General features: G+C 38.3%; 1 protein-coding gene across 2 annotated transcripts in view; it reads right to left on the bottom strand.

Moving 5' to 3' along the window:
* Positions 1-26,422, bottom strand: part of Cstf3 (cleavage stimulation factor subunit 3) — an 84,864-nt gene that overhangs the window by 17,643 nt on the left and 40,799 nt on the right. For both annotated transcript variants that reach the window (XM_048443665.3, XM_048443664.3), the window contains exons 4-12: positions 9,001-9,033; positions 7,130-7,227; positions 6,329-6,395; positions 6,160-6,194; positions 5,952-6,078; positions 4,627-4,704; positions 3,258-3,420; positions 1,060-1,169; positions 245-361 (exon numbers count right to left, since the gene is read on the bottom strand). In XM_048443665.3, coding sequence (XP_048299622.1) covers positions 245-361; positions 1,060-1,169; positions 3,258-3,420; positions 4,627-4,704; positions 5,952-6,078; positions 6,160-6,194; positions 6,329-6,395; positions 7,130-7,227; positions 9,001-9,033 — 828 coding nt within the window. The remainder of the gene's footprint in view (positions 1-244; positions 362-1,059; positions 1,170-3,257; positions 3,421-4,626; positions 4,705-5,951; positions 6,079-6,159; positions 6,195-6,328; positions 6,396-7,129; positions 7,228-9,000; positions 9,034-26,422) is intronic.

Raw genomic sequence — 26,422 nt, forward strand, 5'->3', positions numbered from 1 at the left:
TAACAACTGTTTATGGTTATCATCTCTGGCTACAAAAGCAAAAGAAGCTGGAATAAAAAAAATTTTAGTCATGCAGTAAAATTGTAAGCACTAGATGTAATCCCAGTATTCGGCAGGCTCAGGGAGAACCACAAATTTGAGGCCAGCATGGGACACACACAAACACACACAAACACACACACACACACACACACACACACACACACACACAGAGTTCCAAACCTTCTGACTCTTCACATCTCACCTCTTCATAATCTGCGTATGCAAAATAAAGAAGCATGTTCTTCTTTAATAAAGTGCTTATGGCTCTTTCATATATATTAGCAGCTTCATCACTAAATAATTTGGCATTGTTCATATCCTAAGAGGAAAAACAAAGCACATCTTCAATAACTTTAATGTAGTTGAAAGTAAAAATGAGACAGTATCCACTTTATAATGTATTTACTAAACAAACAAACCCAAATATACATTTGCATTTAAGAAAAAATTACCAAGGATTCTTCCTGCGCTGGTCAATGAAGTTTCTAGAGCTTGAGCCCAGGGGATTCTACTACCCAGTTATGCATTCCAGCCCCCCTTACTCTAAACTATAGGAGAACCATTCAAGTTCTTTAAATGATACTTTAAACAGTTTCATTTAACAATTTGAACAGTTTTAAAAGCAATCATATTTTAATTCTAAGGAAGTATAATCATGAGTGTTACTAAAGTTCATATTGACATAAGCTTAAATTTTTCAACATATACTTTTCATATATAAACGTTTAATAAATTTAGCAAATAGAATGAGTTTTATTATGACATTTTCACACATACACACACACATCCACCACTGTACTTTGCTGAGAGTATACCACTACCTTGTCTAGTCTCTCCTCCCCACATCCCAAATAGCTTCCCTTCTGTTATTTAATGCTATGCATGGGTGTATGTATGTTTGTTTAAACCTAGACAATATTTACACTTTATTACTAAAATTGGTGTTGTAATTTTTCCAGTAGATCTTATTGCTAGAGCAAAGAAACAAAAGGAAGGAGGATGGAGAAGGATACGCACCCCTTTTTCTGCAAGCAGCTTACTTGACTGCTCCAGATACTGGGCAGCTTCATACCAAATATCAGGGTGATGGCCCAGAACAAGCAGGCACTGTTCATAAGCAAACATAACTAAGAGAAGACAAGCACAAAAAAACTCAATTAAGATAAAAAGAACTAACAACAATATCACTACAAGCACACATGAGATTATTAGACTCAGACATGGTCTTTAACAATGAATGATGAGTTGAAATAAAGCAGTAACCTCTGATGTCACCATCCAGAGGCTGATTTGTCCACTATTCACCAAGTTACTATCTACTGGGACAACTAGATGCTGGAAGGAGAGAAAGGCATCAGCAGTGCAAAAGTGAACAAAACTTCCAACAATCAAGAAGGACAAAGGCTATGGTGGTGGCACACACCTTTAATTTCAGCACTCAGGAGGCAGAGCTCGGCAGAGTTCTGTGAGTTTGAGGCTAGTCTGGTCTACAAAAGCTAATTCCAGGACAGTTTGGACTGATACACAGAGAATGTCCTGCCCAGTCCTGTAGCCATTTAGTCCCAAAGAAACACACAGAGGTCTACATTAATTATAAACTGGTTGGCCTAGCAGCTCAGGCTTTCTTATTACCTAATTCTTACATCTTACAGTAACCCATAATTACTGTATGTGTTAGCCACATGGCTTGGTACTTTTATCAGTGAGGCATTCTCATCTTGCTTCCTCTGCAGACTCAGCCTTTCCTCTTCCCAGAATTCTGCTGTTCTGGTTGCCCTGCCTATACTTCCTGCCTGGCTACTGGCCAATCAACATTTTATTAAACCAATACAACAGACAAATCTTTACAGGGTACAAGATCATTGTCCCACAGCAAAACTCTTCAAAAACCAGTCCTCTGACTACCATACATGTACACACACACACACACACACACACACACACGCGCGCGCGCGCGCGCGCGCGCGCGCGCGCGCGCATGAGAAGAAAGAAAGCCTAAGTGACTTTACTGAGTAACTGGCATCTGGAGAACAAAGGGGCAGAGCCAGTCAGTGAGAAGTAAGTGGGACAGAGGAGAGGGTGGGTAGACATTGGCAGAGGTTACCAAGGATGTGACTCTGGTAAAGTTCTTGTCTGCCATGCATGTGGTTCTAGGTTTGATCCCCACTGCCCCAAAATAGATGTAAACAAAGAAATGGTATTTATAAAGCCCTGCAGGTGAATGAGCCTACAAAATTGAAGAATTCAGTGAAATTGCAATCCAGCAGTAACAGTAGTTAGAAGAAGTCTAACGCTTCTGAAATTAAAAATTGTGAACTGAAGACAGTTGTATTTCTGTGATAGAGCACATGCTAAGCATGTACAAATGCACAAGGCCTTGGGTTCAATCCCTGCTACTTCTTTATCTCCATGTGTATCTATGTGTGTATGTTTTCATGTACATGTGTTATATAAGTAAAGTAAAATAAAACACCCCTGCAAAAAAAAATAGCAAAAACCCTGAATATTAAATTGTACTGCAGAATAAAGCAGAAATTAAAGTAGATTGGGTAAGGAGCAACAGTGAGATTCATATTGTCCAAATGGACAATAAGTAATATACACACAAGCAAAAATTAAAACACACACATACATACTCAGAAATACACTGTAACACATGAATCGTAACAAAAAAATTAAAATTATAAAAAATTTTAGCCAGGTGGTGGGGGTGTCCGCCTTTAAGCCCAGCACTTGGAAAGCAGAGGCAGGCGGATCTCTGTGAGTTTGAGGACAGCCTGATCTACAGAGTAAGGTATAGGACTGGCTTCATAGCTACTGGGAAACTCTGTCTCAAAAAACTAAAATAAAAAGAAAATTAAAAAAATCAAATGGAAATTCATAGAACTAAAACTTACAGTACACAAAATGAACAATTTGCTATATTAACTCAACAGCAGATTGGATATAATAAAACAAGGAGTAGGTGAACATGAAAATAGATCTATAGACATGATTTTGAATGAAAAAAACGTAAGTGGAAAAACAAAAGATTTAGGAATAAAAAGCAAAGCCTCATCTGGGCATGGCCGTACATTCCTGTGACTCAGGAAGCTAAGATAGTAAGAGCCTGCAGTGGTGGGTGGGAGAAGAAGAGCTTGAGGCAATCCATGAGGTTAAAATCACACAGTCCAAGATACATGGAGTAGGAGTCCCACGAGGGTTACTCTTGTTACCTCTTTTTGTTATAAGGGTCTGGTCCTCAGTACGGAGAGGGTTACTCTTCTCCCACTGGATGTACTTCTTCCACATATCCACTTGCTGAGCTTCTTGAGGAGTGTTCTGAGGAGGCACTGACGGAGCATTGCGATCTAAGCCTTTCATTACTGTCTCATATTCCTAAGTAAACATTTACAGATTTTTTGATGAGCCTAGAACTCAGATATATGAGGGGCAAGTTGATCAGTCTAAAATACTTTGTTTAAAATGTTTACTCTTCTAAACCTAATATCAGTTAGTTAATATGATTTTAGAATTCAAGGTTATCTTCAGATACATAGTGAGTTTGAAGCCAACCTGGACTACATGAGACACTGTCTCAAAAGGCAGAAGTCAAACAACATCCAAAAACAACAAAACAAAACAAAAGCCCAAAGTAAGGAAAGACATAATAGAGTGTTACCAACCAAAACCAGATTTCTAGGAATGGTGAATAGAATACCCAGGGGCTATCTCTACAGGCACTGTAGGAGGGTCACTCTGCAGGATGGATGGTGTAAGATATAACACAAGTGGAGATTCGGGAGTATTGTTACTGCCTTCTTTGGAGAAGCTAATAGTTTGTACTATTTGGCTATTTTCCCAATGAACAGAAAGGTATGATGTACACAGCACAAAATCTCTCCCAGAGAGCTATGTTATTTTATAACCACACTCTGAATACAGAGTAACACAATATTCAGATAAGCAAATATGAAGGAAGGATATCAACTAATTCAATAATTCTATGTAAAACTTCTCTGTTTTGAAAAATATTTCTGGCCAGACCTGGAAGCTCCGGTCTATAATTTTAGCACTTGGGAAGATGATACAGAAAGAATGCCACATTTGAGGGCAGCTGAGCTGTACAGTATCAGGCCAATCAGAACTACATAGCAAGACTCCATTTCAGAAACAAACAGAAAAAAAGAACTTTTATGACTGGGATGTAACTCAGTATTAGAACACTTCTGTGAATCCCCAGGTTAGATGATGCCCTGTAACAAAAGCACACACTGGGTTAGTGACGCCCAGTAACACACACACACACTCCAAACAAACAAACAAAGGGAAAAAAATTCTTCCAAATATAACATATTATTTCAATTTAACTATATCATTTTGCTAGGCCTTTAATTCTAACACTCAAGAGACAGAGGCAAATTGATTCCTGTAAGTATGAGGCCAGCCTGGTTTGCTTAATGAGTTCCAGGACAGACATTACTATAGATCCTATCTCCAAAAAGACAAAATTGAAAATATCAAGAGTAACATCAGATAGGAAAACTTGCTAATTATTTTAATGATTCAAAACATTAAATTAAGTAACCTGATAGAATTTCATACCTTTGCTACACGTCGAGCATTCATGTAGTCTCTACTCCGATCTTCAATCATTTTTTTAGCTAAATGAATATTGATACCCTGAAGAAAAAAATAATTATTATTAATTGCTTTTTCTTTTCTTTTCTTTTTCTTTACAGTTCTGCAGACTAAACCCATAGCCTCCTGCATACAAGACAACTAGACAAACACTCTATCACTAAACTATATACCAGGCCTAGGGGGAAAAAATTTAACTATACTAGCATGCATGATGGTTTTAGTAGGCAAAAGCACTTGGGTTTGATTCCTAACACCCACATGGTAGGTCATAACTATCTGTAACTCCAGTTCCAGAGAATCCAATGCCTCTTCAGGTCTCTTGGAGCACCAGGCACATTAAGCAGTGTACAAGGCATTCATGTAGTCAAAATATCCATACATACACAAGCAAAAATTAAAACACACACATATACTCAGAAATACACTGTAACATATAAATTACAACAGAAAAATTAAAATTATAAAAAACTTTTAACCAGGTGGTGGTGGTGTTCGCCTTTAATCCCAGCACTTGGAAAGCAGAGGCAGGCGGATCTGTGAGTCTGAGGCCAGCCTGATGTACTGCAGCTCTGCAGCAGACATGACATCATGAGATTCTATCTTATTCAGTCACAGCAGTCATTAAGCAAACAAATAATAACTGCTCTCAAGGATGTGGACAAAAGGAACAATTATACACTACTGGTGGGAGCATAAATTAATTCAATTGTTAATACAGAGATTTCTTTAAAAAACTGCAAAAGGACCTACCCAGCTAAACCCCTCTTGGGTAGCAATCAAAAAGATTTGAAGCCAATATATCACAGAAATACTTGCACATTAATGTTACTGCAGAACTATAAAAAAATTAAATTATTTATTGGAATCAATATAAAACAATGTGTCTAGGAGTATATAGCTCCATCGTAGGGCAATTCCCTCATATGAATAAAACTCAGGGTTTAATCCATAGTGCAGCAAAATAAATCCCAATAGCAGGAGGACACACTATGTAACACTAATATTCAGACACCTGACAATAGAAGGCTATATTCCCTAAATTTAATTAAAATGTCCAGTTTGAGCTGGGCAGTGGTGGCGCACACCTTTAATCCCAGCACTAGGGAGGCAGGGGCAGGTGGATCTCTGTGAGTTCAAGGCCAGCCTGGTCTACAGAGGGTGTTTCAGGATAGCCAAGGCTATTATAGAGAGAAACCCTCTTTCAAAAACAAACCCAAAACAAATAAACAAACAAACAAAAAACAAAGGAAAATGTTGAGTTTGTAATAAACTCTGGCTTAATTTACCTCTTCATACTTGTTGTAGTCTCTCCAAAGTTGTTCGATGTTGATCATTGGATTAACACAACCTCGTTGATAAACTCTTCGGACAGCAGTTATTCTCTGATTTTCTGCATAAGACCCGACAGCTTCCCTGAAGTTGGGTAAGAAATACCATTAATTGTATTACAGCCAAATCAATTGTTTATATATTAAAAATTAAAGCAATACTTACACGCCTTTTAAGAAATTGATGTAATCCACCCAAATCTAAGAAATAAAACAAAGCATTAATATATTTGATTATGTTTACATTTTAGCACATACCCAGAGGTCTCATGCACACTGTGTAAGTACTCTACCTCTGAGCTATATTTCCATATATTTAAAACTATGAACTCTACCTGATAAGACATAATTTCCATTCCAATTTTATCCAGTGCAAAGTCATAAGCTTGAGCCATTTTTTCTCTGAAATGAAAATAAAAGATATTTTAAAAACTTGTTATCACCAAGGTATGGTGGTTCATGACTTCCCAAGAAGTTATTGACACAGGAAGCTGAGGCAGAAGCATTACCCTAAAGGTCAGTCTGGGCAACAGCAAATTCAAGGCCAGCCTAGGCTATATAGTACCCCTACTACTCTGAGCTACAAAGAAAAAAAATCAAAAACCAAAACCAAACCTAAACTGTTGTCAAAATGAATCAGAGAACATCAGGTTAGAGTCAGTGAAGGTAGACAGGCAGGAGTCATAGTGGGCAACTAACTACCAAGCCGCTGCCTTGGACATCTTAAGTGGCACATATAACTTATACTATATAACTTTCCAAGAATGGTGCTGAGAAAAGCATTAAGAAGTTTCTTGCACTTTTCCTGATTTCTTGGAGAATTCTGACTTTTCAAATGCTTAGATTTCTTCCCATCTGTCACTCAGAGACAAGAGATAGTCACGTAAAAATGACTGTGTCTAGAGACAACATCCAACCCCCAATGCGCGCGCGCACACACACACACACACACACACACACACACACACACACACTACAGTTTCTCTGTGTAACCCTGCCTGTCCTGAAACTCAATCTGATCAGGCTGGCCTTAAACTCCCAGAGATCCACTTGCCTCGGCCTCCTGGCACTCAGATAAAAGATGTGCACTACCACCACCTGGCTTCCACATGCATTAAGACCATGATTTTACTTACTTGTAACTTGGCAGTTTACCCTTGGTTTCTCTGACGTATGAAAGATAACATTTCCATAAATCAATGTGCAAAACCTTCATAAGGCATCTTTGAAATAGCTTTAAATGTAAAAAAATAGTATCAGCATCCAGTTAAATCAATTTCATATTTGCATAAATGAAATAGCATATTAAAAAATAAAGTCAGGTCTTTTCAGGAATTACTTTTCTTATAAATAAAAGGCAAATGGAGGATAGAGAGATGGCTCTGTGGTTAAGAGCACTGACTGAGGGCCTAGGTTTGCTCATAACCATTTGTAATTCTAGTTCCAGGGTTCAGATGTTCACTTCTGTGGGCACCAGACATGCATATGGTGTACAAATGTGTGGATATAGTATGTACACACACACACACACACACACACACACACACAGAGGCAAAACACTTATACACATATAATAAAAAGCTCTTTAAAAATTTTTTAAAAGGCAAATACAATCCCCTCCTTTCAGTTTAGACAATTAAAATCAAGCTTATGAATTTGTCAAGTATAGTCATTTTCTTCTCCCCAGAACCATAAGTAAATAAGTAAACAAATACAATCATTTTTCTTTTCTAAACTTTTCATTAGTTTAAATTAGCATATAAAAGGAATTTCATGGAGACATTTTCATATTTTGCTCTTGTTGACACTTGTCCGTCATCCCTCCCCATCTCCCGGTATTCCTGCTGGTTCCCTTCCTCTCAACAGCTCCCCTCTGCTCTCATGGCCAGTGTATTCCACACACTTACTTTTTTCTTTTTCCTCTTCTCTCCTGGCCCCTTTCTAATTCTCCCTTTCTCATACACACTCACCCACACAACCATGTCTAGAATCCCCATGAGAGAAAAATGCAGTATGAGTCTGGTTTATTTTTTTTAACATGTGATATCTAGTTTCATCTACTTTCTTGCAAATGTAATGATTTCGCTATGTATATGTACTGTATTTTCTTTATCCATTCATCTGATGATGGACATCTAGGATGGTTCCACTTCTTCTGCTGTGAACAGTACAGCAATAAACATGGATGTGCATATGTCTCTATTGTAGGATTCAGAGTCCTTTGAGTATATGCCCAAGTGTGATATAGCTGGGTCACATAATAGATATTTATTTGTTTCTGAGTCAGAGTCTCACTATGTATCCCTGGCTGTTCAGGAACTCCTTATGTAGAATAGGTTAGCCTCAAACTCAGAGACCCACATGCAAAGATTAAAAACTTATATACTACATACCTTGCTGCTGTTTGAGATCATGTTACCCAGGCTATGTACTAAAAAATGACTTTCTAATTCTTCCCCCATTTCCCAAAGGCTGGGATTATAGGTGTGCATTACAATGTCTGTGTTTTTTTGTTTTTTGGAGACAGGGTTTCTTGGGGTAGCTTTGGAGCCTGTCCTGGAACTCTCTCTATAGACCTCGAACTCAGAGATCCACCTGCCTCTGCCTCCCAAGTGCTGGGACTAAAGGTTCAGTGTCTGGCTTTTATGCAATGCTGGAGACTGATCAGCAGTCCTGGCTCCTGCTTCTCATTCTTTGAGAAACCTCCACACTGATTTCCACAGGGCTGCACTACTTTACACCCACTAACAATGTTACTTAACCATTCTCTTTTCTCATTTTCAACAGGATTTATTGACATCTTTTTCTTGGTGTTAGCCATATGACAGGAATGAATTAGAATTTCAAAGTAGCTTTAATTTATATTTCCTGAAAGCTAAGGAATAGTTAAGTTTCTAAGTGAAGCTTATAACTGGAGTCAATAACTTAAAATTGTTTAACTAAATTTATTTACCATATTAGTCATATAGAAACTCTTAAATTTCAAAATACATTTAAGAGAACTTACCTTTTCAACCTTGTCATAATTTTTAGCTTTAATCTGAAAACAAAGAAAAACATAGATTAATGTTACTTCTTTTAACAGTATCAACATACCATTATGAATTTTTTTACTAATTTGACCATTGTTTTAACCAATCTTACAAATTTTTCCTGCAAAAAAACCCAAATAAGTCAAATAGAGTGGTGCACACATGTGATCTAGAACTTTCAATCATGAGACCCAAGTGGTCAAAGAGAGAACTGGTTTCCAAGTAATCACTTATTACCCATCTATTACTATTATCACTACCACTAATTTCTGCTTGAAATTAAGCGTGTCCCCAACCTTCTTCTTTTTTCTTTGAGACAAGCTTTCCCTGTGTAGAGCTGGCTGTCCTGGAACTTGCTCTGTAGCCCAGGTTGGCCTCAGACTCTTAAATCTGCCTACCTCTGCCTCCCAGCCCAGTGCTGGAATTCAAGGCACATGCCACCACCACATGCCCTTTAAACTTGTAATTCTTTAGAATTTATTCTTTGAGAATTTCATACTGTATACACACACACACACACACATACACACACACACAATTACATCATTTCTCCCCTTCTCGTTTATATCTCCAAACCCTTCCATATCATATATACTTTCTTCTTTCAAATTCATGGCCTCTTTTTCATTATTGTTACATATATTACATGTATTCATAAATACAACCTGCTCAGTCTGTATGATGAAATTTGTATGTTTTCAGGACTGACTATTTGATACTGGATAACCAATTGGTGTGCTCTTCCCTGAGGAAGACTATCTGCCTGCTCTCAGTGTTCCTTGGTTGTCTGTAGTTCTTTGTGTAAAACTGAGGCCTCCCGAGTAGTCTCCTTTCCACATTAGCATATCTATTGGTATACTCCCTGTTTAGTTGCTGTTGGTAAGACTTAATGGATGTGGCTTCTGACATTCCTAAGAGACACATTTTACAGCAAATACCCCATTCCTCTGGCTTTTATAATCTTTCCATCCTTTCTTACACAATTACTCCTGAGTCTCAGGTCCAAGAGTTGTGTTGGAGATGTACTAGTTGGGACTGAGCTTCACATTTGATTGGTTATAGTTTTCTGTAATGCAAAGAGAATTTTCCTTGACAAAGGGCAAGAACTGCACTTCTCTGTGGCTTTATGGACAAAACTTTAGAATGTAGTTAGGGATTGATTATGCTGGTTTAGTAAAGTAGAAGCTATAGGTTCTCCTCCAGGATCCATGAATTCACTAGCCCTATGTAGAGGCTAGGTTTCTGATACCAGGTATGATTTCCATATTGTTGAGGTCTAAAGTCCAATTAGAGAGCTGTTAGTTACTGCCAATGTTTGCATGCCACTACTGTATCATTAGGGTTATTGTGCCATGCTGGTCATGGTTGTGGCTCATAGGCATCACAGCTGGGTAGGAAGGTTGGTTGTTCCCTCCTCTGGAAGCTTACATGGCACTTGATACCATAAAAGATAGTCCTGGGGAAACAGATTTTAGGTTATAACCAGCTCAGGGTACTTTGGGCCTTGTGTCTGAAGTGCATGGTGTCTTAAACAATAGCCTGTGTTATGGGAGTCTCTTGAACAATCAAACATAAACCCCAAAACAGGCATGAGAAGCCCCTCTTTTGAGCCGTTGATCAGGACTGTGCAAAAACCTCCTAGAATATTCTTTTTTTTTTTTTTTTTTTTGAGACACGGTCTCACTATATAGCTCCAGGTTTCCTGGAACACTGCATAGATTGGCCAGTTTTGAACTGACAGAAGTTCACCTGCCTCTGCCTTCAGGGGGCTGGGACTAAAGGCATGGGCCACCATGCCTAGCTATCTTATTCTTTCCCATCTCCAAATTCTTCCCGTATCCACCCTGCTATCCTTTCCCACCAAACTTCATATTTTCTCTCTTAAAAACAAACAGAAGAAAAAAGGCACTGAAAACCACGGAGCCTGATTTGTGTTGTCCTGAATATGGGGCTTACCTTGATATACCTACACTATTACCCCTCTCCCAGCACCTATCATTTGCAAAAAAAGCGTCTTAGTTTGGGATGGGACTTTGTACCCACTTCTCCTGTGCTGGGATTTTGTCAGGCTTGAGCTTTTGTAGGCTTATCAATCTCTGTGAGATCATATGTGCATCTGCACTGCTGTGTCTGAAAAATGCTATTTCTTTAAAATCATCCAGCACTCCAGCTCTCACAGCCTTCTGCCCCTTCTTCCATTTAGATCCCCAAGCGTTGAGGGCAGAGCTCCAATAAAGACATCCCATTCAGGACTGGGCATTCCAAAATCTCTCCAGGTATGTTAACGTCTCTGGTGTAGGTTGAGTGATGCTCTGCTCTATGTAGATAGCAGTGTGTCATTTGGAATCATTTTATTGCAACGTTCATTAGCAGAATAATTTTAGTAGGTTTCTTCCAAAGGCCCATGACCCATCTACTCAGGTTCTTTGCCTGGTATGGGCTTCATCTCATAGAGTGGGTGTTAACTCTAATTCAAAAGTGGTTGTGAACCTGTAAATTTAAGGTTTTTTTTTTTTCATTGGAATTTCTTTTCTTTTTGGGTTGAGCATGGTGGCGCACATCTTTAATTCCAGCACTTGGGAGGCAGAGAAAGGTAGATCTCTGAGTTTGAGCCAGCCCGGGCTACAGAGCAAGTTCCAGGACAGCCAGGGCTACATAGTGAAACCCTGTCAAAAAGCAAAAACAAACAAAAAAAAGACAAAACAATAACTTTCAAAGTTATGGTCTGTTTTCCATTGTTCCTTTTTCTTTCTACACTTAAGGTCTTCTAGTTATAGGCTCAAAATATTAATTTTACTTTTTTTAATTTAAAGTTTATCTGCTAGATTTTCCAGGTAATTAAGTCTGTGCATGACCATTCTACTTCAATTTAAGTACTGATACTGTATTTGGTTAACAAATTAATGGTTTCTGGCACCAGGTTTGCAGCAATCAATAATGCATTTTGAATCTTGTGTTAAACTTATTTTTTCCCAACTCTCCTCTCCTAGTAGCTGTTTGGTTGGGAGCCTGTTGTGTCAGTTTTAGTTTATATTCTTCCTGATGCTACACTTCGGTTGTTTTCTGATTCAAAGAGCTGTGCTGGCAGAGAAGTTGACTCCTCTCTGAGTATGGAGGAGCAGATATAGACAGCAAGCAGGCTGTTAGTTCTTTACAAAGCAACCAAGAATGCATGCTTTGGCAGGAAGGACTTAGTCTGCCTGTTTGGTTCAGGTTTGCTTTTGTTTCTTAAAGGCCAATATAAACAGCAGCAGTTAAAGGTACCTACTGTTCTTGCAGAGAACTTGTCCCAGTACCCACATGACAGCCCACAGTAACTCTAGTGCCAGAGCATCTGACACCCTCTGTCCTCCAGGGACACTGTTTCCAGACAGTGAATAGAAAGATTAAGGCAAAATACCCATAAACATGAAACAAAATTAATCTTAAAAAAAGAAGAAGGGAGGGCTGGAGAGATGGCTCAGTGGTTAAGAGCATTGGCTGCTCTTCCAGAGGTCCTGAGTTCAATTCCCAGCAACCACATGGTGGCTCACAACCATCTGTAGTGAGATCTGGCACCCTCCTCTGGCGTGCGGGCATACATGGAGGCAGAAATGTTGTACACATAATAAATAAACATCTAGAAGAAGGAGAAGAAGGAGGAGAAGGAGGAGAAGGAGGAGAAGGAGGAGGAGGAGGAGGAGGAGGAGGAGAAGAAGACGACGACGACGACGAAGGCGGCGGCAAGCTGTTAACTTTCTTCTGGGGTAGAAATGCAACAAACAGCTTCTCGGTCTTTTTTCCTGTACTTTATGCAAAGCCCTCTTTGAGACATCCACGAAACCCAAGGACACACATCTGATCATTGGAGAGTGGGGTTGCAGGTGAGTGTGAAGAGGATAAGTTTAACTCACCAGCTTCCTATATGCAGATGAAATTACTTACAGGTCTTCCAAGTGGTCAGAAAAACCAAATTATTCATTGTCCAAACTACCCAAGAAGATGAACAAATAACTCCCAACAGATGCAAAGTTAAAAACCATAAGGCAATATGTACAAACTTCCAAGTGAGAAAGATAAACCAGGAGCCTACATATCAATTTACATTCACCAGGATGGTAAAACTTTAAGAGTATTAAGCAGTGCTTGGTGGTGTGCACCTTAAATCCCAGCACTCAGAAGGCATCTCTGTGAGTTCGAGGTCAGCCTGACCTACATAGTGAGTTCCAGGACATCCAGAGCTATGTAGATAGATCCTGTCTCAAAAAACAAACAAAAATAAAACAAGCAAACAAAATTAGAAAAAAGGGATTAATACTAAAAAAGGGACAAAGACATGCAAGGAAAAGTTATACACTAGTGGACCAAGCAAGACATACCCTTTATGGAAAAAACACTGGTAACAGCCATTAAAAGAAAAACAATAAAAGACCTAAGTTGTTTATAGCTCAGTTGGTAGATTGCTTGACTAGCAGTAGTATGAAGCCCTGGGTTTGATTCTCAACACCACATAAATCAGATATGGTGGCTCATGCTTGTCACCTCAGCATTTGACAAGTGTAGGCAGGGAGATCAGACATTTAAAGCTATCCTTGACCACATGGAAAGTTTGAACCCAGCTTGGGACACATGAGACTCTATCTCAATTAAAAGAAAAGAGCTTCAACAATTCTAGTCCTAAGATCTATCCCAAAGAAACAAAAGCAGCAGGCTACACAAAGTGTTTGTACAAGGCTATTGTAAACATGAATAAGTGCAAATAAATGCCCACAATTTAAACAGTATAATAAATTATGATGCCTCATAGCATGGATTATATGCACCCATATAAAATGAACTATCTATACTAGCTAATTAAGAGGGATTTCCATCAGACCATGATAAACGGGTGTTAGTACTGTATGTAACATAATTCATCTTTATGAATTAATTTGATAAACCATGGAGCAGACATAAGGTGGTTAAACAGTTGTCACAGCACTCAGTAATAAAGGGTTTTCCCCTCAAAAGGTCCATACATAATTTATGCAGTTTTTCTACAAAAATTGGTCCTATCTCCTGAATTCTTTCTTTCTCTAAGACAGTGTTTCTCTGTGCAACCTGGCTGTCCCGGAACACAGAGATCTACCTACCTCTTCTTCCCCAGTGCTGGGATTAAAGGTGTGTGCCACACTGCTAGTTGATTATTTCTTTAATTGGTATTACCATAACAAATATATGCAGAAAAATATACTTTTGATTAATGTAAAATTAATCATAGTCACTGTCAATCATAATTCAACAAACGAATATTGAGAATTCCTGTAATAAACCAATCTTGACAAAAACACCACAACAGATATACTCTCATTACTTTTTTGTATATGAGAACATATTTGTGTGTGTGTGTGTGTGTGTGTGTGTGTGTGTGTGTGCGCATGTGGAAGTCAGAGAACAACTTGTGGGAATCTGTCCTCTCCTTCCACTCCTACCTTCTTGGACCACCAACCCCTAAATCATGACATGGAATAATTATTACGAATGTTTGGCTTTAGTTTAGGCTAAACTAGCTCTTAAAACTTATATTAACCCATTTATTTTAATTTAGGTTCTGTTACATGGCATTACCTCTCATTTTGCACCTCCTGTTTCCTCCCTGTCTGGCGACTCCGCCTTCTTCTTCCCAGAGTCCCCTCTGTCCCCAAAAGTCCTGCTTAACCTCTTCCTAGCTATTGGCCATTCAGCTTACTTTTTAAACCAATCACAGCAATACATTTTCACACAGCGTACTAATATCCCACAACAATGGGTCCTAGGTATCAAACTCAGATCATCAGGCTTGACAACAAAGCACTTTTTCTTTTTTTTACTGTGCAACCCACTTCAGTGCCAGTAGCCTACAGGCAGAGGCCAGGCAAAGGGGCCGCCCACAGGTTGCTCTAGCACAACAAAGCACTCTTTTACCTGTTGAGCAATCTCATTGACCCCCTGTCCTGTTTTTACTCTGTTCTTAGAGCTCACTGATTAGCTAGACTGGCTGTCAATGAGCTCCAGGGATCTATAACCTGTCTTTGCAAAGAATTCTAGATACGATGTACTCAGCTTTTATGTGGGCATTGGGGATCTAAGCTACCCCCCACACACATACACACACACACACACACACACACACACACACACACACACACACACAAGGTGAATGTATGTCTGTGTACATGACCAAGGAAGTCAGAGGTGTTGGGTCCTTAAGACTGGAGTTCCAGGCAGTTGTGAGCTTCCTGTTGTGGGTGCTGGGAATCAAACTCAAGTCCTATACAAGAATCAACATATACCCTTAACCACTGAGCCATTTCTTTAGCCCTAAACTCGGATCTTTATGCTTGCAAAGTAAACACTTCACCAACTGAGCCAAATTCCCACCCTAATTTTCTTATTATTTTAAAAGTTTTTTTAGGCCAGGCAGTGGTGCCGCACGCCTTTAATCCCAGCACTCAGGAGGCAAAGGCAGGCAGATCTCTGTGAGTTCGAAACCAGCCTGGTCTACAAGAGCGAGTTCCAGGACAGACTCCAAAGCTACAGAAAAACCCTGTTTCAAATAAATAAAAATGAAAGAAACAAAATTATTTTTTAAAGGAATTTTTTATGTGCATAGGTATTTTGGCGGCATGTATGTCTATGCACCATGTGTATAGAATACCCTCAGAGGCCCAAAGAAAGAGTCAGATACCTGGAACCGGAACTACATTTGGTTGTGAGCTATCAATATGGATGCTAGGAACCCAACTCAAGCCTTCTGGAAGAGCAGATAGTGCTCAACTGCTGAGTCATTTTTCTAGCCCCTTAAAAATATTCTTTAGTGGGGCAGTGGTGGCGCATACCTTTAATCCCAGCACTTGTGAAGCAGAGGCAGGTGGATCTCTGTGAGTTTGAGGCCATCCTGGTCTACAGAGCAAGTCCCAGGTCAGGTTCCAAAGCTACAAAGAAACCTTGTCTCGAAACCATACCCCCACATCCCCCCCAAAAATCTTTAAAATAATTGAGCAATTATTCTTAATTTACTTTGGGAGTAAAATTTCCATTGTAATAAAATGAAAAGAACATGATTAATTTGTATCAACTATTTAACATTGCCAGCATCAGCTTTGCCGTTTACACTATAGGAATGGCAATGTCCATTTCAAAAGGTATTCCAAGGACTGAAACTGTAAACCATCTGAAAGGTTCACATGCTGAAAAATCCTACTAACAACCAAAAAAGTACAAACTTGGAGTAAGAAACATCTTATTTACAATTACATATAAATATTCTTATTCACAAGCTGGGCAGCATCTAGGGTGTGTGTGTGTGTGTGTGTGTGTGTGTGTGTGTGTGTGTGTGTGTACGGGGGGGGAATCAGAGGCATGTCTACATAGTAAGTTCCAGCCCAACCAGAAATATAGTAAAGACCTTGCCTGAAAAAATGAAAATTCTCAGTCATATTCAAAATCTTATTTCATTTCATACCATTATGTAAAATAATTATAGATGGTGATCTGGGCTAGAGAGATGGCTTGGAGGTTAAGAGCACCTTCCAGAGGTCCTTAGTTCAATTCCCAGCAACTGCATAGTGGCTCACAACTGTAATGAGATCTGGTGACCTCTTCTGGCTTGCTTGCATGCATACGTTCAGGCAGAACGCTGTATACATAAATAAATAAATCTTAAAAAATAATTCCAAATGGTGATCTAACACCTCTGGTCTCTGTAGAAATTTGCATTCATGTACCCAAAATTATATGACCAAGTACAAGGCAAGTGGCTACATAACAAGAACCCATCCTTTGTCACAAAATACCTAAGCAAAACAATCTCAGTCTATATATTTTGTTGGGGTTTTCACAAATTCACTATTTGGAACAAGTCAAAATATGTTTTTAGACAGTACTGAGAAAAACGAGTAAGGATTTCTTATGGCAGTTGTTTACAGTAAATGATAAATAGAAGAATTGCAGACCTGTACTTCCCACTCGTTCTCACAGTCTTTTCCACTCTGAAGTGCAATCCGTACACTTTATGGGTCTTAGGACTAATGTGAGTATGAGAGTCAAAGATGTCAAATTCTAATTATGAAAAACAGTGGTGGCACATGCCTTTAGACCCAACACTTGGGAGTTAGAGGCAGGAGGATCTCTGAGTCCTAGGCCAGCTATGACTACAAAGGTAGTTTCAGGACAGCCAGGGCTACACAGAAAAACCCTGTCTCTAAAAACCAACCAACCAAATAAATAAATGGAAGGAATAAAGAAAGAAAAAGTAAGCTTAGTTCTAATCTTGAAATCTCAAAACAAACAAAATCCTAAATTCCCTTTGGATGTGTTTTTCCCCCCTGAGACAGGGTTTCTCTATGTAGCTTTGAAGCCTGTCATGGAACTCACTTGCTATGTAGACTTGGCTGGCCTTGAACTCATGGAAATTCGCCTGTCTCTGCCACCTGAGTGCTAGGATTAAAGACATGTGTCACCACTATCCAGGCTAAATTCTTAGTTTGAACATTTTTCCCACTACAATTTGGCTTCTTTTCAATCCCCTAATACAGTGAAAATTATAGGAAGATTATAGAATATAAACAAAACAATAACTATAAATGGGTCAGGCATGGTAGTGTACACCTGTGATCCCAGCACTCAGAAGGAAGAGGCAGTAAGACCACACATTTTGAGGCCAGCCTTGTCTACAAAGCGAGTTCCAGGACAACTAAGGTTGCATACGGAGAATCTACTTTAAAAACCTATTTAAATACATTTTCAAGTTGTTTAAGTGGTTGTGACAGTTCTTTGTGCCTCACTCAAAAGTTTTACGATAAAGTTGTCTAGGAGATGCAGCTCAAGTGGTATCTGTATATTAATCAATTTTTATTCAGCAGGCAATTACATGAACACCATATAGCAAGTCTTTCTCCCTTCTTGAGCACTGATGGACAAAACTGAGCTTTAACTCATGGAGTCGTATTTTAATTGTTGTACAGACAATTCAACAACTGAAGAAAAAAGACAAGTTTTGCCAGTTTCTATTTCTTAGTTTTTCCAATAATAACATTTATTGCTTAAGTAAGCTATAATTTTCCCATTAATTATAGATATAAATGGGGCTAAGGGTATGGCATGGCTCAGTGGTAAAGAGCTCACACTATAAAAAAAAAGAAAATTAAAGTATAAATATAATTGGGTCACTATAATGTTGTACACACCAAGACTTAGTAGGTTGGCCACACTCAAAGATGCCTCATATGCTTTAAAGACTTCACTGTCATAAAATTAACAACTTGTCAATTATAGCCAGATATTCTAGATCCCTGTGAATTATTATAACTATAATTAAATGTGTTAAAATTATTCTCTTTTATAAAATTATGCCTACACTAAACTTACTTCCCTCTGGGCTGTTTGTACTGCTCACTGAGTACTACTAATCCTTTGCTTTCCTGAGTCACTTAAGAAATCTGAGGGCTAGGAGATACAGCTCAAGTGGTGGCACATGTTTTCCATGCACAAGGTTCTAGATTTGATTCCTAACACCTCTCAACAAAGTGTTCATCATGTGTTCTTATTTTTTTTCTTTACCAAGTGGATATACTATAACTGAATTCTCTATAACTTATTTGGAAACATAAGACCAATATTGAGAACAATACAAAAGTGAATTTAAAATATTTTTTGCTCTGTATATCCTCTATATCCTATGAAATTCAGGAAAGGGGGAATGAAAAGTAGATTTTGTAACAAGTTAAGTTTTTAATGAGATGGAATCCTGGCCACCATGACAAGCAGAGTTTATATAACCCAATGAAATGAGACACTCAGGTATTCTGTAGAACAGTGAAGATATCCATGTTAAGTAAGAATATATAGTGGAAAAACAGGTTGGCTAATTGTAGTAGATCCAACAGAGAAGGCAAAAAGAGCCAAGCAGAGTTAAACTGATGCACAAAACACCTAGATGTGATTGTGTGGTGGGTAATGGCTACATTATTGCAATTCTTCTGGCTGGTGATAATGATGATGTAAGCAGAGGGAGAGATGGTTCATCAGAGGAAATGGTGGTGGTAGTGTTAGAGATCAGAGAGAACACTAGTTTCTGGTGCTGTGCAGTATTAGTTACAAGGATTGCTGTTATTTGTAGGTCAGGAAATATTGGTTTGAGCCAGCAATACACAGAAAAACAATAAACAGTTTTCCATGGAACAAACATGAAAACTGTTGAGGGCTTTTGCATAGTAAAGTTTATTTTATATTAGACAGACCATTTTCAAATAAGATAGTATGATTTATTACAAACATGAAAAAAATAATACATGAAAAAAAAATACACCCAGACTCCTCTTCTTTTGTTTTTGTGTTTTGGAACAAAGTCTTGAAATTTCGCTATTTCAAGTGACCAGGCTGGCCTTGAACTCACAAGAGATCTGCCTGACTCAGCCTCCTGAGATTAAAGTTTGTGTCACAAGCTTGGCCAAGACTCTTACTATCTGTTCCTAGACAGAGAAAAGGAAAATCCACAGAGTACTTGAGATAAGAGAAACAGGAGAAAAATAATATCAAAGAAGTCAGAGAATACAAAACAAACAAACAAAAACAGTGGATGGTGGAAAATGCCACCAATCAAAAATAAAGTACACAAAAAAAGTAGATTTAGCAATAAAAGGGTCATTATTTATTACAATTTGAATGTTGAAGCAATTCACCTTCTTAGGACTTAAAATTACTAATAAAATCCTGGTAACGCTATCAGCATCTATCACATATACTCAACAACTAACTTAGTGCATTAACTAATTCACTGTTAGAAAAAAACTTCAGGTCTGTGGCTGATGAGTTGGCCCATTTAAATTCAATCCATTGGACATGGTGGAGGAAGATAGTTGAGACCAGATATTACAGAATTTGTTATCCAGTTTCCACATGCATGCCATGGTATACACACACACACACACACACACACACACACACACACACACACAAAAAAGAAAAGAAAAAAAGAATCAAGTTTAAGGAAGAAGAAAAGGAGATACAAGGATGTTTAGACTTGTCCAAAACCACACTATTGAGGATTGTTACTATGTAGCCCAGGATAGTTTCAATTCATGATCCTCCCGTCTCAAAGGATCCCCTTCCCAATGCATTTAAACACATATGAACTAGAGAGATGCGTCAATGGTTAAGAGCACTTGTTCTTGCATAAGACCTCATTTTGATTTCCAGTACCCACATGGAAGCTCACAGTTGTCTGTAAACTTTAGTCCCCGGAGACATGATGTCCTCTTCTGGGTTCCACACAGGCACTAGGCACACATACTATGCATAGACATACATGAAGACAAAACAACCATATACATAAAAGAAAAGTAAACAAAGAACAAATATGTACATTTAGAATAGAGAATGGCAAGGGCTGGGTATGTACCTCAGTTTGCAGAGTGCTTGCCTACCATTCACTAAATCCTGGATTCAATTTCCAGCACCACATAAAATGGGCTGCAGGCATTACTTAAATTATTTTCCAATCTTTTGTTCTCTTAAAATTAATTAAAAACCACTTCTAGTGGGACACACATGTACTCGCAGAACCAAAGATGTGGAGGCAGGGAGATCAGAAGTTCAAGATCATTCTTGGCTACACAACAGCTGAGGCCAGTCTAAGCTATACAAGCCCCTGCGCTAACAAACAAACACAGTAAAAAAAGTAGACTACCCAGATGTGATGATGCACACCTGTAATCTCAGCCACTTGAGAGGCTGAGGCAGGAGGGTCACTTGAGCCTAGAAGACTGAGACCAGTCTGGATACAATAATAGCCTTCACAAACAAAACAAAGCAAGCAAGCAAACAAACAAAATCATTAAGAATGGAAATATCCATATTATTTTAAATGCAAAACTTAATGTTGAAGCATTCAAGAGACTGACATGGAGGATTGCTTGAGCCCAGACCTTCAAAGCTATTCTGGGAAAAATCATATGACCTTCTTTTAAAAATAATATACTAAATAGTATACACATTTGTTATCTATATATGTACTACCATGCTAGAGATAACAATACAGGAAGAATGTATTCAGAACCGCAGACCAAACTGCATACAGTGAAGGCTGAGACAATTACTGTTACAGTTATATATTTTTTCTAATATTTTATTTCCATACAATTTTTACAATAATCAAGAGAGTTGGGTTGTTTTGGTCAAACTGCTCTCCAGCAGATCCTCTTGAACTATCACTGGCATTTTTCCATGCATAGAAATATCCCCATTGAAAACCTACTTTTAGTGCTCTCAGATTTTTATCCAGGCTAAGAAAGTCGAATAACTGCTAAGTATACTGATCTCAACCAAGACTGTGAAACACAAAGTTTGGGCCTAAATTTAATTTTGCCCCAACACAGGCAATATCTATCAGTGAACATTTACATTCAGCCTTATTTTAGCTAACAAAATGAAGTAGTTTGTCATCATCAATCCGATTATTACTTTTCAAAGCATAACCGACCTTCAGTGTATATTTTTTAGAAAAATAGTGTCAAGGCTGGTCTTCAGCTCAAGATTATCTTGCATCTATTTCCCCGGTGCTATGATTATAGGGGTTTGCCATGTTTTGTGGTCTGTGCATACTATTCAACCAAACTGAGTTGTCTCCAGGCTTTATATTCCTGTTTTTTAAAGCAACTTTGCCACCCTCCCAGAATTGACCTATCACCATAGTGCACTTATCTGCACTATGAAATAAACCTTTCACTTATTCAATAACTTAGTGTTACCATACTCTAAAATATTCCATATTTGAAAAATAAAATGAATACTATTACTTGAACATTCTTAAGCAAACCAACTGCATTATGATCCAACACCCATATTCTCAATCCTATATTCATAGTTTCCCAATTTTATTAATGAAATGACTCAATTACAAATACCTTCAAAATGCTTATCAAATAATGTAATCATCTTCTGCACCAAAATGATATATTTTTTCAGTCCCATCCCCTGTACCCAAAACTACTCTTTAGCTACTCTTTTTACAATTCTGAAGTACAGCTGGGTAGTGGTGGTTCATGCCTTTAATCCCAGGACTGGGAGGCAGAAGTAGGAGAATCTTCCAGAGAAGCTTTTAAAAATCTAATGGCTAATTTGAAAGATCCTACCAGCAATCTTTGATAACGAAATACAAATTCTAAAAGGTAGACCTAAAGAAACATCGTGAATGTATAAATATTGAAAAGCAAATACTGGAAATAACAAGTGCTGGGATTAAAAGCGTGCGCCACCACTGCCCAGCTACAAGTGAGTCTTAAAAAATACAGTGCACTACCATTTCTAGGACTAAGCTGTGTGGTACAGCAGTTGCCTAGCATGTGAGGTCCTGTGAACAGTTCCCACCATCAGAACAATACTCTACCATGTGAAAAATACAAGCTGCCAAAAAAGCATTAAGAAGGGCTTAGAGTCCAATCAGGAGTTAAGAGCATTTGCATCTGCTCTTCCAGAGGACCTGAGTTCAAACCCTACCACCCACATTAGGTAGTTTACAACTGCATTTAATTCCAGCTCTGGGAATTCAACACCTCCTCTGGTCTCTAGGAATACCTGTACACATATATAACACACATGTAAATAAAAATAATAAAATAACTTCAAATATTTATTTTATGTGTATTAATATTTTGCCTACATGCATGTGAAAATGTATGTGTCCGTTGGATGCATTGGAACTGGAATTATGGATGGTTGTGAGCTACCATGGTTGCTGGAAAATGACCCCTGATCCTCTGCAAGACAAGTACTCTTAGCCCAGTGATGGTGGCACATACCTTTAATCCTAGCACTCGAGAGGTAGAGGCCGGTGGATCTATGTGAGTTTGAGGCCAGGTTGGTCCACAGAGCGAGTTCTAGGAAGGCTCCAAAGCTACAGAAAAACCCTTGACTAGTGGAAAAGAACTCCCTCCCCCCGCCCTCCCAAAAACAAACAAACAGAAAAAACAAGTACTCTTAATTACCGGGCCAACCCTCCAGTCCTAATATTTAAAAAAGCATGAGGGAGAGCATATGCCTTTAATTCCATCCAGTGCTTGGGAGGTAGAGGCAAGCAGATCTCTGAGTTTGAGGCCAGCATGGTCTACAGAGTGGATTCCAGGACAGCCAGGGCTACACTTAGAGAAACCCTGTTTCAAAAAACAAAAAACAAACACTAAACTAAAAGCAAGAGTAAACATTGTCCCTTTGTACTCATAATTTTACTACAAAAACAAATTATGCTTTTAGATAAAAATGTTTTCCTTCAACAATCAAAAAAAAAAAAAAAAGTCTGTGCTTTCCCTCCCATCCCCCTTTACCTGGAACCATTCATAGTGTTTGCCTTTTAAAATTAGTCCTTTGATTCTAAAATTATCTGTACATGTACTTAGCTTCCATAGTAAGTGTTAATGAAAGCCTGTGACAATCATATCTTTTCACTAGGATTATTCTGCTCACTCATTAGAAAACAAGATTCAACATAGTTTTCTTTTTCTTTTGATACAGGGTCTCATTTTGTAGGTCTTGTTGACATTGAGCTCACAAAGATCCATCCTCTTCCTGAGTACTAGGATTAAATGTGTGCACACACAGCTCAACATAATTATCAAAACACCATGAGTGCCAAGGAAATGGCTCAACAGGTAGAAGTCCTGACTATGAAAGCCCAACACAAGTTTAAACCTGGAACTCACATAAAAGTCAATGACACACGTGTAATTCCGGCACTGAAACACTGACAGGAGAGTCCACTTGAAGCTAGTGTAACAGAAATAACATTCTACCTCAACAACATGGATGGCAAGAACTGATTCTTAAAAGCTCCCTTCCGACTTGCACACAGCCCCCCCTTTAAAATTCCTTGAGTTTTTTTGGGGGCTGTAGAGATGGCTCAGTGTTTAAGAGCACTGGCTGCTCTTCCGGAGGACCAGGGTCCAACTCCCAGCAACCACATGGCAGTTCACAACTATCTGTAACACCAGATCCAGGGGATCTGACACTGTCACACCAACATACATAGAATAAATTTAAAAAAAAAAGAGAAAAATATCTTGTCTTTTCTCATAGAATTCAGAACAGTATTTGACATACAACAGTACTAAATCAATGTAGATAAAACCTATATTGATTTAAATTATCTGAATATGAATATCCATATTTATACATTGTGGTCAAAATTACTTATAAAACATACTATTTTGATTTGTTTTTTGAGAAAGAGCCTTAATATGTAGTCCAGGATGGCCTTGAACTCAAGATATGCCAGTCTGGGATTAGAAGCATGTCACCATGCCAAGCCATAAAATATTACCTTAAGTATTATGAGAATGTAAAATGTATAAAATCCTATAAACTCATAGGTCTGGAATCCTTAAGTTGGTAGCTTTAAAACTCCAGTTTATTTTCCTTGTGCATTTTGTGCATGCATGTACACATGCAGATGATAACTTGCAGGTGTCAGTTCTTTCCTTCCTCCATGTGGGCCCCAAGGATTTAACTCCATTGTCAGGGTTGGTAAAAGGCACCTGTACCTGTTGAGCCTCATTACAGGCTCTGAAATGGAGTTTTAAATTTGGTAGATTTCCATGATTTAGATCTTCAAATGAGTATAATAAAAATCAATGCTACTTCCCAATGATTCTACTAAAGAGAAACAAGGTTTTTAGTTCTAGAATCATCTCTTAGATGTGAAAATGAGAAATTAGAACCTGAATATGTAAGTATAAGGAAGTAGATATAACAAAAAACTGACCTTATAAGAAAAACAAACAAAAAAAAAAACAGAAAAAAATTCTACATTCAACAAATATAAACCCTTTCTTTGTGAAATAAAACAATTTAAAAATTGACATCTGGCTATTTCTAATTTAGCAGCTCATTACAGTGAACTGTCAAATTATCAATAGATATGCTAAAAAAGAAATAGGAAAATAAATTACAGTGCCAAGGTGAACCCAGTAGCTCCTTTTCAGTCACTACGAAAATCTGAATGAAGACAAAACCAACATTCTTTCCTCCCTATCCCCCACTGTTCAACCACATGTATACAAAGTATTAAATTTAAAGACAAATACATTTGTATAGGTAAGATTTTCATTGGATAGAATGGATTATATTTTGGAAAACAAGATTCCATTATTCAGCATTTGATTATATCACCAATAGGAAAACCAGAACAGAAACGTTTAATGTTAGTAAAGTAGAATATAATCTTTGTATATAAAACTTATTTCAAAAGACCTCTAATTATTGAAAGATTTCATTATGACTTTAATGTCACTTTCCATAAAATGACCCAATACGAGTCTCTCAAGAAAAAAGTCAAGGTCTTTCTCACAAACATCTTTTGTGGGGTGTGTGGGGAGGGCATTCAAGGATAATTTCATTCCAGATTAAAAAAAACCAAAAACCCACAACCCAGGGCAAGTAAGCTATAAATCTTGGCAGCTAGGTGGAGTGGAGAGGAATAAGGAAAAAAAAAAAAAAACCATGCCATTTCAGTTAAGCCTGGAGGTCAGCCACATGGCAGATAAGTCACATGGCAAGAGGAGGGAGGCTACCCAAAAGAGAAGGAAGCCCAAAGTGTTAGGGAAACCATATTTAGGTTCTGGCCAGCATCCAAAAGAAAAAGAGAAAGTCGTAGCTTTTGAATAAAGGCCCAGGAAGGAGAAAAGAAAGACCCAACAGAACTACATGGTAGCTTTGGAGCAACCGATTCTAGCTTATATTTTATAAGCAAATGATCAGAAAATAAATTCAACCAGCACAGATATTCCCTTGTAAAACTATGTGAAACTACGTTCACAAGAACACTCAAACCTTCTCATGCTTGATGTTGAATTGTAAAAAAAAAAAAAAGCTTCAAAGGTATATAATAAAAATAATCATAGTTCGGCCAGATGGCTCAGCAATCAGATAAAGCACTTGCTATTTATTTTTTTTAAGATTTATTAATTATATATAGTGTTCTGCCTACATGTATGCTTTTAAACCAGAAGAGGGCACCAGATCTCACTGTAGATGGTTGTGAGCCACCATGTGGTTGCTGGGAATTGAACTCAGGACCTCTGGAAGAACAGCTGGTGCTCTTAACCTCTGAGCCATCTCTCCAGCCCCCAGCACTTGCTATTTATACCTGATGCCAAATTCAATCACCGAAACAAAGTTAGGAGAGAACCGACTCACTGAAGTTGTCCTATGCTCTCCAAACTTATGCCATCCTACATTCTCCTATCATGGGTGGTGTGTGTGTGTGTGTGTGTGTGTGTGTGTGTGTGTGTACGAATTATAATATAAGTCTTGCTGGGCAATAGTAGCGCACGCCTTTAATCACAGCACTCGGGAGGCAGAGGCAGGCAGATCTCTGTAAATTTGAGGCCAGCCTGGTCTACAAGAGCT

The sequence above is a fragment of the Myodes glareolus genome, chromosome 10 (assembly GCF_982192425.1).
Source record: "Myodes glareolus chromosome 10, mMyoGla1.1, whole genome shotgun sequence".
Classification (NCBI taxonomy): Eukaryota; Metazoa; Chordata; class Mammalia; order Rodentia; family Cricetidae; genus Myodes; species Myodes glareolus.